This window comes from Protopterus annectens, chromosome 11.part0, assembly GCF_019279795.1.
Source record: "Protopterus annectens isolate FY-2018-M chromosome 11.part0, PAN1.0, whole genome shotgun sequence".
Taxonomy (NCBI): Eukaryota; Metazoa; Chordata; order Ceratodontiformes; family Protopteridae; genus Protopterus; species Protopterus annectens.
Window position 1 is genome coordinate 944,897,626 of NC_056745.1, and position 19,292 is coordinate 944,916,917.

At 37.7% G+C, this 19,292-nt stretch overlaps 1 protein-coding gene across 1 annotated transcript in view; it reads left to right on the plus strand.

The window, feature by feature from the left end:
• The window catches only part of CD36 (CD36 molecule), a 524,084-nt gene that overhangs the window by 293,464 nt on the left and 211,328 nt on the right, over positions 1-19,292 (plus strand). The window contains exon 6 of the mRNA XM_044087262.1: positions 1,887-1,978. Within this exon, the coding sequence (XP_043943197.1) occupies positions 1,887-1,978 (92 nt within the window). The remainder of the gene's footprint in view (positions 1-1,886; positions 1,979-19,292) is intronic.

Below are 19,292 nucleotides of genomic sequence, written 5' to 3' on the forward strand. Positions count from 1 at the left end.
TGCAAAGAATGTACCTTATAAGCAGGTTTTAAAGGTATAGTAAAATTGAGTCCTGGAGATCTATATGCTTGCAAAAGGGCTATCCATTTCATTTCCATGGACTCTGTTTTATTAATTAAATTGCCTCCTCTTAAGCCAATATCAACAATTTCTAAAGCTGTAAATCTAAAAGAATGCCCTACATTCAATTGAACAGGTTTATAAAGTGCATTTAAAACTTTTTCCTTCTAATATCTCCCAAATGTTGCAGGACACGCTCTTTAAATTTCTTATTGGTCTTTCCTACATAGAAAGAATTGCATAATATGCAATCAGCTAAATCAATCAAATTATCTGTCTTACAATCAGCATGACCAAGTTTACAGATGACTGCAAACTGGGAGCTATCATAAATTCCCCTCAAGACACAAACATTTTAAAAGAGGGTCTAATGCAGATAAATGACTGGTGTCAAAGTCATGGACTAAAACTCAATGCTGAGAAATCCATTATAGTACCTTTTGGGAAAACTGCCACCCAGACTAATTACTTAAACAATAAGGCACCCCTAAGAGCTGCCCCAGTAGTCAGTGATATAGGAACATATGTAGAAAGCAATTTGGCCTTTGACCAACATGTGGCCAAGGTACTAAGAAAATCATTCTATGCCTCCCAATTTATAAGTAAGGGCATGGCATCCATGTCCAAGAAAGTCATAGTGCCACTTTATTTGTCCCTTATCAGACCAATCATTGAGTCTAACACCCACTTTGATATGTGCATGGCCAAACATATGCAGCGACTGGAAAGCCTACAATGGTTCCGTACCAGGGATAAAGAGAATGTCCTATACATATTGCCTTATACGGCTATCTTTAAAATCCATCTCCTACAGGTTATTCAGAGATAATCTATGCATTGTGAAAACACTATAGTATAGAAGCAGCTGAGAAGTATTGGAAAAATAAACCACAAAGCATTATAGAAAATGATGAAGTTTATATCAGATGGAATCAACCATTAGCGACAGTTCAAACAATAGATGCAAGAAAAACAGATATATTAGTTCATGAAAAAGACAAAAGTAGCATTGATCACTGAAATTTCTACACCCAGTGATAACATTCTCTTATGAACAGAGATACAAAAAGTTATAAAATACCAGGGTTTGTAGGTAGAAATAAGATTATTGTAGAAGGAAGATACACAGTTCCAATAGTAATAGGAACAATGGAGCTAATAAAAATAATTTACGGTTATACTTAAATATGCTACCAACACATGTAACCCTGTATGAATTAGAGAAGAAGGCAATTATGGGCACACAATGAGTGCTGAGGACAGTACTCTTGGCTAACATACTGTTATGAGAAGGGTTTTTAAAGTTAAGGTGCACATTAAGGTTAGAGACTGCAGCAGGATTAGTGTTAGCACATATTACTAAGCGGGAACAGGAGGCCAAAATCTTCATGTTTTATATTGACCTTGGCAGAAGATAAAAGCACTCATTTGACAGTAAACATTTTAAACTTTCGGAACCTAAACGCAAATCTTCAAATTTCAAAAGTTGGAGTATTAGTAGATATTATAAACATCTGTTAAGGCTGGAAGATTTTTTATTTTCTTCTTCTTTAGATGCCAAACACAATACTTATTTATTGAATAAAAGGAATTAGAATAAACTGATTTGTTCTATTTGGTAATGATTTGTTCTGTTTGGTAAAGTTTTATACACATTTTCTAATGAGATGAGATTACTTTTTCTAAAGTATGTAAATTATCAGTTCTACATTCATATAATGCATTTTAGACAACATGCACTCTGACTACGCACTACATGATGTAGTTATTTAAAATTAAAATATTTTATTTTTTCACTGATTCTGTTTTAAACTGTTTGCTTGCAGTATGAAGGAACATTTGATGGACCCTATACTGTCTACACTGGAAAGGATGACATTAGCAAAACTGCTAATATTGAGAAGTACAACGGGCATAGGTAAGTGCAGCCATCATGTGTTATGCATTTATGAAGCATTTATTTTCAGTATTTATTTATTTCTACTTGTTAACGGAATAAACAAACTGATTAACAGACCCTTTTTAGCCATAACCAGAGCTCAAGCAGGAAGAAGATTGTATAGTTAAACAATTAAAATAAAGCAGGATGAGTGCACAGCAAAGAGTTACATGAAAATCGGATTACAATGTATTGTGTTTGCACTATATTAAGTTCCAGGAATATGGTCAAATCACTACCAGCCACAATACAAAAAGAGGGTTTCAGGATGTGTATAAAAGAAAGTCTATGATGCATATATTTCATGGTCAATAATTTGTATTTATGCTACTTAATACAAACAGACAAACAAATGAAGAAACAAATACACACATAATGCAGTCTGAAGGGTTTTTATCAGGTAGCAACCTGAGTTGCCACTAGAATTCTTTATTTTCCAATTTACTGTTAAAATCCATCATCTAATATCAAAACTTGATCCAAAATATCAAGTACGCATTTTTAACAATTCTGACATTTTAATATTTTTTGTATTTATTGTACTGATATATTCATAAATTTTTGGCAAAACTGACAGCTAGAAACTTTGATAAGCATGACAATTACAAGAGAAAGAGTAGCAAAGGGGACAAGTAATGTGTCAGGCATTATTGTCTGTATGCTGACCAAACGTTTATAAACAATTATGACAGAAGTACTCGAATGTAGATATAAGATGCAAGATGTTTATGGGAAATGAATCCAGACAGATTAAAAAGGATTTTGTATGGCAGATAAGGATATATGGGAAGAGACTAAACAAAGGATGATACAAAAACTGAGAAACTGGAGGCTCTTGTTTATGATTATGGATACCGGATAGAAGCAGTGAAAATGATTTTAGTTCCTTTAGTTTTATTTACAAGTCAGACATATTTTTATCAACCAGAGGAAAGTTGGAATTTATCCGAGAAGGGAAGAGCTTATATTGACTGGGGGGGCAGGATCCCTGGAGAAAGGTCCTAGCAAAGCCTGCCGAGACCTGAGAAGAAATCTACTTTATAGTTTTTAATAAAGGTGAAAACCAAAGAATCGAAAGCAGAGAACCAAGTTGCTACTTCTAGAAACTTCTAGAATTCAACCCTTTCTACAAAGCCACAAATGAAGCCAAGGCTGTGGTAGAATGTGCCTTGAGCCTCCCTGGAATAGCAACAGGCAACCATTATGAAACAGTTTGAAATGACACAGGTTGTCTTTTATTTTTGCTTTATAAGAGAAGACCAACAGAACAGAGAACCTGCATGATTGTATTCTGACAAAATAGTACCTGAGTTATCTGTGGACATCCAAGGTAAAAAGTATCCTATCTCCCTCATATTAGGTTTTGAAAGGAAGAGATAGAGATGGATAACTTAGTTAAAGGGCAACTTGGATACAACAATACACATAAATAAAGGATTAGTTCTGAAGGATACACTTTCTTTGTGGAAATAGGACTAGGTGATCTACCATATGACCATGTAACTCAGATATGCTTCTTGCAAATCAGAGCCATTAGTAATACTCTCTTCCATGTCAAGAACATCAAAACAGCCTGATGTGCTGGTTAAAACAGAGTAAGAGTTAGCTATGCTAACAGCAAATTAAGATCCCAAGGAGGGTACTGAAGAAGCGGGATCCATGGGCAGACATACTGAAAAGACCAACAGGTGAACTTTGATTGAGGAGAAAGACAGGCTGTTGCATAGAAACTTACACAAATAATATAGAACCAGAGAAGCCTAGCCTGGAATGAGTATTGGTTCTTTTATTGGTATCAGTTAGAAAACCTTTGTCATTTCCCTTTACTAATAAATTATTTTACAGTGGCATGATCTGTTGTCTTTTTTTACCTGCTGAATGCCCTCATAAAAAAAGGTGCCAGAAAGATATAAAAATTCTAAGATACAGGCAGTCAGTTATAGTTGTTATGGTTGGGATGTATCAAACACACCTGGTCTTGTGTGAATAGATCATTCTGTGAGGAGCTTTTGGTAATTGCACCTGGGCATTCCAAAAAAAGGAAGAACCACTGTTGCCTGTGGCAGAAGGCAGTTATCACAACAATCTTCTGAATCCTCAGTAAGACCTTGAATATAATAGGAAAGGGTGAAAAAGCATACAGGAAAATTCTTATCAATGGAAAAGAAAAGGCATCTGTTTTCCAGGCCTTCAAGAATGGAGACCTGGAGCAGAAATTCACCAAGTAATAGTTACGAGTGGAGGCAAATATATATATTTCATGCATCAAATGTTGGAATACCCATGATACACTTTTCATTCATGAGGATCTATCTTGGACCTGGTACTGCTCAGCTTGTCTGCCACACAGTTTTGCTCTGACAGTATGCACAACAACAGAAGAGTGAGACTGTGTTGAATAGCTATAGCTCAGGCTACCATGGCTATTCTGCACAGAGAGTGAGAACCTTGCTTGTTTATGTACCATATCACTGTGACGTTGCCTCTTAACACTTGGGAGGGTATTTTTGATCTGTTTTGTCTGTACCAAGATGCTTGTACTTTTATCCCAGTAGAAGCTGTTCCCCAAGCAGCCTGAGATGTCTGTAGCAATCAACTGTGTTTGAGAGAACAGAGAATGGGAGACCCTGATTTTGAAAAATATGGTATCTCCTGCAAATAAAATTATTGCTATTCATAAGCCACAAAACTGAAAACTGAATTGTCAGGGGATGTAAATGTTGAGACCATACAAATTACAGGTACCAATAGATTTTTGTCATGAGCAGTCTTGCAACAGGTATCATTAAAATCATAGATGCCATGAGACCCAGAATCTTGGATTCCCTTGCTGAGACAGAAGTCCAAGTAGAAAAACTCAGGATTAGCTTTAGATACAGATCTACTTTTTCCTGAGGAAGAAAAGCTTTTTGAACTGAATTTCCTAGAGACACCTCAGGGGAAAATAATCATGTTAGAATTGGTCAAAAAAGACATCTGTGAATTCTGCTGGAATCCCAGTCTATGTAGGAGATAACTTGCCCAAGTGAAGGATGAAAAATTCTCTGCAAAGAAGGGACAGTCATCTAAATAAGGAGACATGTGATGACCTTGCAGGCTGCAGTAGGTTGTCAGAGGAGCTAGACACTTTACATATACTCTTATAACAGTAGATAGACCAAAGGGTAATGCAAAGTAGCTGATAATGTGAGCTACATTCAGAAAAACATTAGAAACTTCTGATGTAGATCTAAAAATGTGATGAAATGCACAAGTTGAAAATCCTAGGATATTAAGGGATAACATATAGAACTTGGCTAAAAGAAGCAACACTAAATAAAACCCTTTTTCTAAAAGAGGAAAAAGGAGAGTTTCTAACACCCTTTAGGGGGCATATGTTCCATGATGGGAAGGAAAAGAAGAGAAGAGTTAAGTCTGGTGAGTGTGTGCGTGGGTGGCAGGAATCCCTCAAAAATGAGGAGTAGACTCCCAGTCTCAAAAGTAACCTTGATGAATTCAGGGTTTACCAGGGTGGGAGGGCAAGTTTTGTAAATAGTCGTACAGACTTACTAGACTAATTTTAGTCCAGAGGGGTTTCTATACTTTTTGGAAACTCCCTGTCCTAGCTGTTTAAATATTTACTTATCAGCACTTTGTGGGGACTGTTTATTTTGTCTTAAAAGAAGGTAGTAGGGGCAGTAATAAATCACTTGGCCAATTTGGAGAAGGAAGGCTGAAAAACTGAGAGAACCTATGAATCAGCATACCTTTCTCAGCGCATTTCATGTGGACCTCCGAAGTAAATGGTCCAAAAGTCACTTTCTCTTCAAAGTAGACTTCTAAACTTCAAACATTTTCTGGAAGGTTTTGAGAATGCAACCAAGCAAATCAACTCAAACCAGTTGCAGCAGCAAGAGCCCTTAAAGTGCCATCAGCAAAATCAGAATTACATTTCACAGAGTGGGTAGCCACTTAAGTCACAAAGCAACCAGTTATATAAAGCAGATTACTCCTCAGAAGAGGAAGTAAATGCCAAAAATATTCTTTATGTTCTCAGAAGGGGCAAACAAAAACATAAACGTGTGAGTTTGATGGCTATGAATTCTTAAAACAAGTGGTGGTGAAGAATACATTTTTGTCCTCAAAACTCTCAATTGCCTTCTGATCCCAAACAGAAGTAGAGGGGAATAATATTATCCCAGTATTTAGCAGCAGCTGGGTTCAGGAAAGCAATAGCTGAGAGTTTGATTTGGAAAGAGTATAGAACAAATCTTTAAAGCCTGAGGAACCATATGCAGTCTATTTTCTTTCTTTCTATAGGCCAACAAACTAGCTGACAGAAAAAATACAACCTGTGACAAAAACATCATCCAGAGCAGAAAGAAACTACAGTTGTGTAAAAATCTTACTACAATTGTAGATATCCTTGCCTTCACTGCTTGAGTATTCCTCACAGATAGGATTCCCTGGCATGAAAGCACGACATCTGGCCAGACTACCAAAGTATACTCTTGCTTTAAGGTATGCTAAACATCACCAAATGCTCCTTGTGTAGCATAGGGCATAAACGTGACATTCAAGTGTACCATCCACAGAACTGCGTGCCCCAATAGGAACACTAGTCCAAGGAACCCTAGAGGTAACCTGTACATCCAGGAAGGCAAAGGACTAGGGGGATGAAGGGATGGAGCAAATATTGCAGCAGTGAAGGCAGGGACATCTACCATTAAGGTAAGATTTTACACACCTGTACTATGTCCTTACATTCAATTTTGCAGTATTCTTCACAGATGAGAGAGTGCCAAAGCTCAAGACGAAACTTGGGAGCAGGAGAGAGCAGAAGAGTCCCCTAAAAAGCCATGAAGAATAGCACTAGCAAAACCAACTCTAGCTCTAGAAATACCATCTATCTTGTAGTGCTTGGTAAAGCTATGCACAAAAGTCCAGGTAGCTACTTCAAGAATAGAATTAGTATATAAGTCCTTGAAAAAGCACCCGAAGAAGCTACAACTGTAGTAGAATGAGTCTTAACTGAAGAAGGAAGGCTTTTGCCATGAAAAGTGTGACAAAAGGTAATAGTCTTAGAAGTCAAAGAAGAAATAGCTTGGTTAGATACAGCTAATCCCAAAGATCTAGGATGAAAAGAAAAAACTGATCAGATTTTCTAATAGCATTAGTCTTATCCAAATAAACCTTGAGTTGCCTATGCATGTCCAAAGTATGCATCACCCTCTCACTGTCAGATTGCAAAGAGGGGAAAAAGTAGGCAAGATTAATAGACTAATACAGTGATAGCTTATTAACCATCTTATGCATAAAAGAAGGATTAGTCAGCAAGGACACCTTGTCCTCATGAAAGATCAAAAAAGGAGGACAAGCCATAAGGTCTTGCAACTCAGACATCTGTCTGTCAGAAGTAAGAGCTAACAAGAGAACAGTCTTCCAAGAACAATGTTGGAAAGAAGCTGAAGCAGCAGGCTCAAAAGGAGCCTTTGTCAACTTCTCCAAAACAAAATTAAGATCCCAGGGTGGAGGAACAATCTTCCTTGTAGGTCAAATATTAAAGATGTCTTTAAGAAATTGTTTAACCTCAAATCTAGAAGCTAAAGGAGTAGATAAAGGTGACAAGCAGAGATAGCTGATAAGTGGGCCTTAACAGAAGAATAAGGCAAACCAGAATTGAGCAACTCACACAAATAAGAGAGAACCAAAGGAACATCTGCAGTAAGTGGGTCCAGGTTACGAGGGAGACAATAAATAGAAAACCTCTTCCATTTGGATAAGTAGGAATTTCTAGTAGTAGGTTTCCTGACCTCCTGCAGGACTTGCAGCATGTCATCAGGAAAAAGGTGTCTATGAGGAATCAAAATCCTATCATCCACAGTGTTAGTTGAAGTATGGACAGGTGGGGATTGATGAGAGATCCCTTGTCTTTGGTGATTAGACCCACCCTGTGAGGTAACTTGTGAAGATTGTCCCTAGATAGATGCAGAAATAGAGGGAACCAGTGCTGCCACCACCAAAAGAGAGTCACCAACAAGAGTTTAGGGGCATCCTGTTGAATCTTGAACAGAACCTTCACAATGAGGGGAAGGGGAGGGAGTGCATAAAGAAACATCCCTTTCCAAGAAAATGAAAGGGCATCCACCTTTCACACCAGATGACCTGGGACTCTGGCAGAATATAGAGGAAGTTGTCTGTTCAGATGGGAGGCAAAAAAATCCACTTGAGGAGTACCCCACTGGAGCATAATGTCCAGAAAAATATCTCTGTGAAGCATCCATTCATTGGACTGAGTTAAGGACATGCTTAGAGTGCCTGTCACAATGTTCTCACCAGAAGGGTTATAAACTTCCTGAGCAATAACTTGATACTTGACAGCAAGATCTCATACCAGAAGTGCCAACTGGCAAAGAAGATAAGCTCTCTTTCCTCCCTGTTGCAAATATACCACATCACTGTGGTATTGCTTGTGTTGAAGATAAGCTCTCTTTCCTCCCTGTTTGCAGATAGTAGCATATCACTGTAGTATTGCTTGTGTTGAAGATAAGCTCTTGTTCCTCCCTGTTTGCAGATAGTACCACATCACTGTGGTATTGCTTGTGTTGAAGATAAGATCTCATTCCTCCCTGTTTGCAGATAGTACCACATCACTGTGGTATTGCTTGTGAACACATCCCTGCTATACTTTCAAGCTACAGTGATTCCTCCATTATCTGCATTATTGCACTATCTGGGTACAATAACACGTATTCATAGGTTCATAGGTTCATAGGTTCATAGGTTCATACTAGGCTATCTGCCCAAGGGCATTTATAAGCCTAGCCCATAGTTATGTGGCTTTCGCCACCCCTTTAGTTTGAATAAAAACTATGCCTATCATTTTGCTGTGCCTCTGTCAAGCAGTGACGCTGAAGTAATCCCTGGGGTATATCTGCAATCTCCCATCCATTGGTCAAGATTCCTCTTGAACAAGACCAGAGAGGTGCTCTGCCTCACATGTACCGGGATTTTGTTCCACAGCATAGGGAGTCTCTGGGTGATGAATCTGTCCCTCCAGCACGTTCTATTTATAACCGTGTCAAGGTTTAAGTCTCCGCCCTTGTGGTTCTGAGGGATCTAGATTTTTTGAGGTGAAGCATATTCATCAAATCTGGGTTTGACATGGCCTTATATGTCAGGCACAGGTCACCTCTGAGCAAGCGGTATGAGACTGAATAGAGCTGGAGTTCTTTCAGTCGGGCAGCATAAGACATATTTTTGAGACCCTTTATCCTTTTGGTGAGGAACTTTTGGGGCCTTTCAAGCTGCAGCAGGTGTCTGGTCAGATACATTCCAAACGGAGCATTGTACTCAATCATAGGTCTAATAAGTGATGAGTACAGGGGGACGATGACCTCCCTTGATCTAGATGTGAATCCCTTCATGATCAGGTGGGTGATATAGAAGGTTTTCCTAACTACTTTAGCAACATGAGTGTCAAACGAAAGGCTACTGTCAACCTGGGTCCCCAGATCTCTGATGACTTTTTCTGTGCTCAGTGGATTGCCACCTATATGGTAGCTAGGGGTAGCCTTGTTTTTCCCAAAGGGTATGACTATGCATTTTTTGGCGTTTAACTTCAGGCCATGGCTCTGGCACCAGTTATCCATTTCTGTGAGGCCCTTCTGGAGGATATCTGTGTCAGATGTGTTTTCGACTATGGCGCCCAGTTTGCAGTCATCTGCAAACTTTGTCAGCCATAACCCTCCTGTGTTTGCTTGTACTTCAGAAAAGTAGATGCCGAACAAGAGTGGACCCAGGACTGAGCCCTGTGGGACACCACTTGTGACAGGCTTTGAGTCTGACATGGCTCCAGCAACTCTGACCCTGTGGGTTCTGTCACTTAGCCAGTTTGCAACCCATCTTGTGATGTATGGGTTTACATTCAAGCTGATGAGTTTTTCGATGATACCTGAGTGGGGTATTGTGTCGAAGGCCTTTGCCAGGTCGAGGTAGGCTGTATGGACTGCCTTTCCCTCATCAATGGCCTTGGTGACTGTCTCGAAAAAGTCAACCAAGTTTAAGAGGCAGGATCTGCCTTTGACAAAGCCAAACTGAGTTGGATCCAAAGTCTGCAAGTTCCCTATGTCTTTATTTATGAGTTCCATTATGATCCTCTCCATGGCTTTGCAGATAAGGCTTGTCAAGCTAATGGGGCGGTAATTTCCAGGGTCTGTGGAGGCACCGCCCTTATGAAGTGGGACCACAGTCGCCGTCGCCACTCCTTGGGTACGTATCCTGAGGTGAGGCTAAGATTAAACAGCTGTCCTAACTGTGGGTTTAATTCCTCATTGAGTTCATGAAGCACACAGCCGGGGACACCATCCGGTCCCATGGATGCTGTGATTTTGCCTTAGTGAGGGCAGTTCTCACCTGGGCGTTGGAGATGTTTGGGGGGCTACAATCCTCTGGAATAGATATCTCTCCTTTTGGGGAGGGGAGAAGTTTGCACTGAACCTGTCAGCCAGTATGTTGGCAATGTGTGTAGGTTCAGTAATTTTCACATCATTTTGAACTAATTCTGAGCATATCTGGGAGTTTCCTCCTAGGTTTCTAACATAGCTAAAGAAGGCCTTATGATTCTCTTTAGAGTCCTTGGCGATTTTTCTCTCAAAATTTGCCTTGGATGATTTTATGAGAGCTCTTAGTTTTTACTTATAATGATCAAAGGTGTCTTACCTTTCAAGGATTTTGCTCTATCTTGTAGTAGCTTCCTCCTTTTGTTGTAGAGCTTGTTTATGGCTGGGGTCCACCAGACTGGACGCTTGCCTTTGGTACAGAGAGTCTTAGTTTTGTTTGGGATTGCCTGATCCATGCAGTCCTGTAGGTGCTGGTAGAAGGCATTTGTAAGTGATTCAGCGGTTTGAGTAATGTTTACCACTGGCTCAGGGGCCTTAAAGGAGACCACACTAGTTTTTAGAAGTGTGAAATCGGCTTTTGAGAAGTTTTTCACTGTGGTCTTTTTTGTTTCATTGTGTGCCATTTGTATTCCGTGTTCTGTAATACTTTCATGCTGCACTGGATGAATATCTTCCTCCCACTGTCTTTGCTCTTGTATGCTGCTCTTCCTGTAGTATTTTAGTATCTGAATCTCTCATTTCTGCAGGTTTTGCACTTATAGGCTATAATATTTTGGTGTGTAAATTATTTTTAAGGCTTAGCTCATTTTGTTGTTTTTATATCATCTCCCCTATCCAGATTTTAGATTTAGATCTCTATATGACTGCCATTGCTTTGTGCCCCTATTATTTCCATTTTATAGCAAGTAGGTATATCACACTGCATGTCTATGGACTATTCTCTCATATTTTTATAGTGTTCTAAAATGTATTTGTTGTATTTTAATTTGCAATTAGTTTCCTGGGTAATTGAGCTGGCCTACTGACTGTTTTCAGTCACAACCTGGGTTAAAAAGTAAAGATTGTTATAGAAGCAGAATAGGCATCTTGTTATCAGTACAACATTGCATAAAATTAGTGCAAAAGCATGTAGTAAATGCAAAATTATTTGAATAGTATCTCAAAAATGTTCAGCTGTAGTATATATAATATTTACAATATGTACATATAGGACATTTGTTTCATTTAATTGGATTACCAAATATTTTTTTAGAGAATAGAGTGTAAGACTACATTGTAGTATTTACTGTAATTAACCAGTGTCATGAATGCAGATGGGTTGGCCGCAGTGGTGCAGCAGTTAGCATTGCTGCTTCATCGCAAGAGGTTCTCCGGTTTGATCCTCAGCTTGGGTGCCTTCTGTGTGGAGTCTGCATCTCCTCGCCCTGTGGTCACGTGGGTTTCCTCCGGGTGCTCCAGTTTCCTCCCACATTCCAAAGACATGCTGTAGGTGGATTGGACACTCTAAATTGGCACTAGACGTGAATGCGTGAATGTGTGTGTCTTCTGTGGAAGGTTGGGCACCAGGCTCACAACGTGACACTGTAAAACTCCACTGCCAATCATGAGCAGACAGGTGATCTGCTGTGGTGACCCCTAACCAGAAAAAGATGAAAGAAGAAGAAGTCAAGAATGCAGATGCATTTAGCCTCATTCTGTAGATGTTGCTTAAGACTTGTTTGAATGTCTTGACCATTTTGTATTTTTTAGTATGAGGAAGTAGTTCATTCCACCCTTCATGTGTTATACAAAAAAGTTTTTTCTCCAGTGGCTAATATAAATCTTGACTGCATCAGCGTGAGTGTATCTTCCTGGCTGTTTTCTAAGAGAGTTGTCTTGGTCTCTTATTTTGGTCTATTTAAATTCTTTAGGTGTTATATGAGGGATGAAAGGTTATCAAAGGAACTGTATATTCTAGCCATAACTCTCAACCTCTTTGTATCAGAAATTTGGACAAGGCTTAAGATAATTGGGAGACAAAGGTCCAAAAATATGGACAGACTGGAAATATTTCTCTGATAAACTTAGAAAGTTGCTAGAATAAAAGTATTTATATTAGCATGCATTTTTGAATCATATGAAGTCTGAAACTCAAATGTATGTGACTATTTAGTGACTTCAGTCCTCAGTCATTTGCCAGAAAACCACAACATTTTATGAAGAACAGACCAAAAATATTAGGCAAAAATGTAGACATTCTGCAAAAATGTAGACCTTTAAGAGATATGATTCAGCTAGCTGATAGGGCGTTTCTAGTTATGGCTAAGCATGCTGCTAGAGGCAGAAACTGAGATAAACAGTAACATAAGTGTAGCTGTATCAAGAGCTTAGTAATTGTCAGTGTGAATATTGAAGGTTTGCAGAGGGTCAAGTGTTACACCTGAACATTTTTGCAGTGTGACAGTAGGAATGATGTTTCTTTGGTGACTGCTATTTTTAGTGGAGGTAGAACATTAAGTTTCTTAGTGGTTGAGAATATCATTACGTTTGTTTTATATCAGTTAATCAGAATCTTGTGTGCATGTGGCTAAATTGCATAGGTTGGTGAATATATATTGTATGTTATGTCACAAGGATTGATTTATTTTACTGGTTTTCAAAAGAGGATGCCATCTCTATATATAATTATACTGTGGTCAGATTGATCATGCATGATATCATTAATAACCAATGAGAATAGAGGTGAACCCAAAACAGATCCTCCAATAATGAGTATGTATTTTTTAAAAAAACAGGTTATCGGAGCAGATTTATAAAGTTCTAGCTTGTGGGTAGTTTTTGAACCAAAATATGGTATTATCTATGAAATTAAGTTTTTTTGTAATTTGTTGATGCACTTGTTGGAGAAAGGCTATTATTAATGTTACTGCAGGTGGTATCTGTGTCTGAAAGCAGGGCTGGCAGGGTAGTAAATGAGTTTCGAATACCATGCCATGTATCAAAAAGTAGACACATTTGAGAGTATCCCACATCCATGGATAAAGGAGTGCTTACAGATGTATAAACATATCCTACATTGATCAATTTCAATACATTGCAATTAAGTCATGACAAAGGGCAATGTATTATCCCAGGAATAAAAATTCAAAGAGGGATATTCCAGGGTGATTCTTTGTCTTGCCTCTAACCCATTAAGCTGTTTACTTAGCAGATTAGGTCTTGGTTCCAATTTGGCCCCCATAAAACAACCTTGCTTAAAGATTTCTCATCTACTTTTTGTGGATGATATACAACTGTATAGTTCATTAGATGAAGAGTTGATAGCACATCTGCAAGTGGTTAAAACTGTCTCAGATTATATAAGAATGAGATTTGGGCTTGAAAAAGTACAAAGCAACATTTAAAGCAAGAAAGTTGCAGTACCAAGAAAATGTCAGTCTGAGATAGAAATGTGATATAAAGGAACTTGAGCAGGAAGGAATGAATAATTATTTAGAAAATAATGAAGGATCAACAATACAACATGAACAAATGTAAATAATACTTAGTAAGGGATACTTTGGATGACTAAAACTAATATTGAAAACAACCTTGACAGCTAGGAATAAAGTACAAGCTATAAACCAATTTGCTCTTCCTTTATTAACTTACATTTTTGGTACAATTGACTGGCCACAAAAGGTATTAGATAAGTTGGACAGAAAAACAAGAAAAATGCTTTATGCTTATCAAATGATACATAAAAATAATTGTACACCAATATTATGTATTCTACACTCTGAAGGGGGTATGGGCCTCCTGAAAATTGATTATATGTATAGATCTGCAATCATGGGACTGTATATATATCTGCTGACCTTGCCGTATCCAAACATAATGAAAGTTTTGCAACATGAGGTGGAAATCAAACCCAGAAGTAGACAAAAATCAGACAGCAATTGAATGTGCTGTATAACAAAAAAAAAAATGAATATAAGGAGAAGGATCAGATGAGAAGGAAAGAGATGTGAAAAAGGCATAAATATAGTGGCAAGTATAGACATCTCCTGGAACAACTTCATGTGGATCAGGATGTGATACAGGAATGGTTAAGCAGCAGTGAGTTAAATCCAAAGGATGAAAGGTTAATAATGGTAGCACAGGATAGCGGACTATGTACATGTTGGTTTACAAAGTCCATTGAACATATGGAAGAAACAGACAAATGTGCGTTTTGTAAAAAAGAAGTGAACTAGTTCCATACCTTGTTGCTGGGTGTGATATTCTCATGGCAGAGGGCCTGCACACTGAAAGGCAGAATAATGTGTCAAGATTGTGCAAACACTACAATATAGAAGTAGCTGAAAAGCATTGGAAACATGAACCATAAAGCACTGTAGAGAATGATCAAGTGTACATCACATAGGATCACCAATTACCAACAATTCAAAAAAGTAGATGAGAGAAAAAGAGATATAGTAGTCCATGAAAAAAAGACAAAAGTAGCATTGATCATTGAAATTGCTATACCTAGCGATTATAGTGTCTCATGTACAGAGAGACACAGTCATACAATACCACGATTTGCAGGCAGAGATGAGAACAATGTGGTAGAAAGATACCCAGAAAGTTCCAACAGTAGTTGGGGCAATCACTACAGTCATATTTAGATATGCTACTGATACATGTAAACCCATATGTACTGCAAGAGAAGTCAGTTCCAGACACACTGCAGGTGCTACAAAGAGCACTTTTGTATAAATTCAAAGATTGAAAAAATACTAATTTCATGAACTTTATTCATATCCTGACTTAGGAATGGAGTTTGTGATTGACCTGTAGTCCTTGAGTTGAGAAGGGGATTGGACATTTAGTAAAGAAATTATGGCTGAGTGTTTGAATGCATGTAGAACAATGCCTATGCTCAGGGAAAATTAAATATATGTTTAAGAATTTTCTTACTTTTACAGATGATAGTCTAAGAAATATAAGATATAGCATTCTAAACTGCCCCTTCTGATTGGTTAAATTTATAAAGTGGAGCTTTGGTCTGGTTGTCAGTAATTGCTGTGAAGTAAAAAGTAGCTGCATATGCTGTCAAACGATAGACATGTGCAGTATTTATATCAGTGGAGTGAATGCCACGGTAATGTATGATATTCTGTAACTAAGTAGTTCATAAAGTCATTGTTAAAGGTGCATGCTGCTGGACTGGACTTTATGATATGCAAATGCTGTCAAGTCACTGGTGCTTCCAGGGAGCTGTTTTCTTTCTCGCTAGAACAATTTAGGATTTGAATACGATGTATTTGCCTTATTCTTAAGTATAATGCTTTTGCACAATTAGTTTCAAATTTGGAAAACATTCTTAATGTCAGGTATTATTGATGGATAGTTTAATTGGTGAGTCATTTTTCCAGTCCTTCCTGGCCTTGTGTCTTTATTTTATTTTCTCTTTGACATTATATATGTTATCTGTCAACCAGGGACATTTTGTCCTCTAAGTCATCTATGTGTTATGAGAAATAAAGTTTCCTGGATATTTCAGAGGGTAGAGATGAAGTATAAGACTTCAGGAGCGGGGTTAATTTGACAGTATTGCAGTCAATATTGCCAAGATAATGTTTATTGGAAGGACATACCAGAAAAGATAACAGGTAGATTTTTTTATTGGTTTTGAATCACCATTCAGAAATGATAGGACAGTGATCATTAAGAGAATTGGTGAGAATAACAATATCAGAACATCATTGTTTTATGTTTGTTATCGTAAGATCAAAAGTAGAATGACTTCCAGCTTTCATGTTTGGTCTTGTGGACTATTTTACTTGTTTATTAAAGCTCAACATATGAAACATTCTAGTCTCCTGACATTAAGATTAATGTCTCCAGGAATAATACATTTTTTATTTATTTTTGATGAAGACATAGTATGAATGTTTTGTTGAGCAATGCTAATGGGGGGGGGCATGATTTGTATAAAGCTCTTATCAGAAGATTGAGCTGGAAATATGATAGAGTCACTAACTGGCACTTCTATCTTTTTGTGATATTACAGTGGCATTTTTTATTGGTATGAAGTAGGGGTTATATTTAATGTGAAACATTGTGCCTCTCCTGATTGTGTAACCAGGCCTTATGTTTAGCAGTATGGTACAGTTGTCACAAATACAAGCTGATGGACAGAAATCGTCTTCAGATCATATTTCTGTAAGGGCAATAACTTGAGGTGATAGAGTAGATCCAAGGCAAGTTCAAGCACAGTCATTTACTGTTGATATTACAAGGACTGAGGGAGGCTGTTTTGAGAGATTTATGTTGATTGTTATTTGTGAGAATGGGTAAAGATTGTTACTGTCTGTTAGGGGGTTTGAGGTGAGTATAGCCTGTGCAAGTTTTGTTTCCTGTTCTTAGTAATATAACTTGCATAGGAGGCTGTTAAACGTGTTTGTTGTTAGTTTGGTGATGTGAATAGAATAGAATAGATTTTAGTATACATTGTTTTCTTGTTATATAAGTTAAGAATTTGATATAGTGTTTATATACTGAACATGCATCTATTGTAATATAAGTTGGCTTGAGCAATGTTTTAAATGTTGAAGAGCATTGAAAAGTATCAGTGATGTAGGTTACCAGACTAATCAGAGTAAACAGAAGAAAGAGGACTGAGATTAATCTCAGTGGTGATATTTTATAGGTGTGGTTGTGCAGAGTAAGCAATTTTATTGAATTTGTTTTAAAGTATAAATTGCTGGGGGTGTAAAAGAGGTGTGGCTGATTAAGTATGTATTTGATGATATGGAGGTGGGTAGAAATGGAGGTTGGGTAAGGAGTGTACAGAAGCCATACCACACATGAGACAAACCAGGGGTTATAGACCCAGGATATAAAAAAATTACCAACACTCTCTCTCTCTCTCTCTGTTTCTACACATGTACTCCACTTCTTGCATGTTAACAATCTCATACTTATACAACAAAGAACTATTGACAATTGTGCTTCCAGAATGCTGTAGCACTTAAAACACTCTCTCTTTTAAAATGTCATAAATGTTACTAGCTTGGTTTTAACATGGTGACAATAGGATGTCTCAGTTATTTTAGACGTTGGACGAAGGTTATTTAAGGCACACATTATAGTTTTCATATTAGTGTTCCTTTTATACAACGTAACAATATGTCTACTCCCTTAACATTGTTAAGAAACAAATGCATTATTTGTCATAGTATGTTTCACTGTAACTTGTCTAGCAGTTTGCGCAGAGGACTAAGGTTATAAGCTATTAATATACTCTTTCCTGTACCCAAGGTGCAATGCTTGATTTCTTCCACCTACATTTGTCTACTGCGTGACTCTATGCAAGTCACATAACTAAACACTGTTCCTGGGTCACCTATGAAAAGTAACACTTGTGTACTATGAGCTTACCCAGTTAACAATTGTATACAAAAAAACTATATAGGGTTAATTTCTTACTACAGTTTCAGTCTTTGAAAGAGACACTTAAATTCTAAACACATCATTAGCTAGTAAATGGCCTCCACTACAGTTATTAACTTATCTAATCTTTTATAATCATGCTGTAATACTGATTATCTTTTATTACTAGACAAAGTTTTTTTAACCTATTTATTGTTGAAATCTCCAACATTTTTTTGTCTTTAGTGTTGTTGTCAGGTTCAAGCTAAAATATTTAACATGTGCTTTAAACCATGCATTTGTGAATCTCTTGCTTTATCAAAATTAAAGGTCCAGTTAGGAAATATCATTGCATGCACCCAAAGGGTTATACCAGTTCCAGCTAATACTTCTGAAAGTTTATCACAGTTCATGCATTCAATCTCATTGTATCCAAATGTAGCTTAATCTTCAAGCTGACATTTTCATTTGACAACCCAACTGGTCAGCGCTATTGTAATTGCCTATGCTGATAGTCAGAGCCCACAAATCTCTGTAAAAAATACTTTCATAGTTTCAGTTATGTAGCGGAAGTACACAGTTATACTTTCCTCAAAGAAAAACATTCTACACATGAAACTTGAATGCAGTTGCACAAAACTTCCTCATCAATGTATCAATCATATGCACTTACTAGGCACATGATCCACAAGGATCTTCAGAAGCCTAACAGTGCATTTTCAACAAGTTTCGAGCCATATTTATTTTAAATACAGTTAACTTAGCCTTTGAGTTATAAGTACAGATAAACTGGATATAGGAAGACATTTACATGTTACCCCTGTCTGTGAAGGACAAAGCTGCCAATCCAGGGGTGAACTTGTGGTTTCCCATCCACTCATCCAGATTACTTATGAATAGAGTAGGAGGTGTACTTTGCTCTATATGGAGAAGTAGATGATTCCAGAGAAGTGGTATTCTCTGTGAGACAGATCTATCCCTCCAACATGTTTTACTTAAGTTGCAGAAGAGATTGAGGTCTCTTGAGTGGGCTTTTCTGCCCCTACTGGACTTGAGGATATGTAGCAGAGGCTCTGTATACAAGGCAGAGATTGCTCCTCAATAGCATGTAAGATACCAAAAAGAGGAGCGGGGCTTTGAGATAATGGGCATAGCGTTTGTGATTTAGACCCTTGATTTTCTTACTGAGGGCATTGTGGTCACTTTTATTGTGTTAAGTGTTTGTTCAGGTACACACTAAAGGGGTATTCTACTCAATGATCAGACTAATGAGTGCAAAATACAGTCACATAATCATCTCTCTGGCCTGGACGCCATACACAAGGCGTTTTTGGCATTTGGAGGGTTACATTTATTTTTATGTGCAATTAGCTTTTTTTTTCTTTTATCATAGAGCCTGTTTATAATTGGAACCTACCACAGGGATTTATTTTTGAGTTTGGCATTGTATTTATTTTGGAGGGGGACAGATGCTTTGATGCCAATTTGCAGTATTCACAACTACCACATTTCCCCGTTCCTTTGTTCATAGTTTT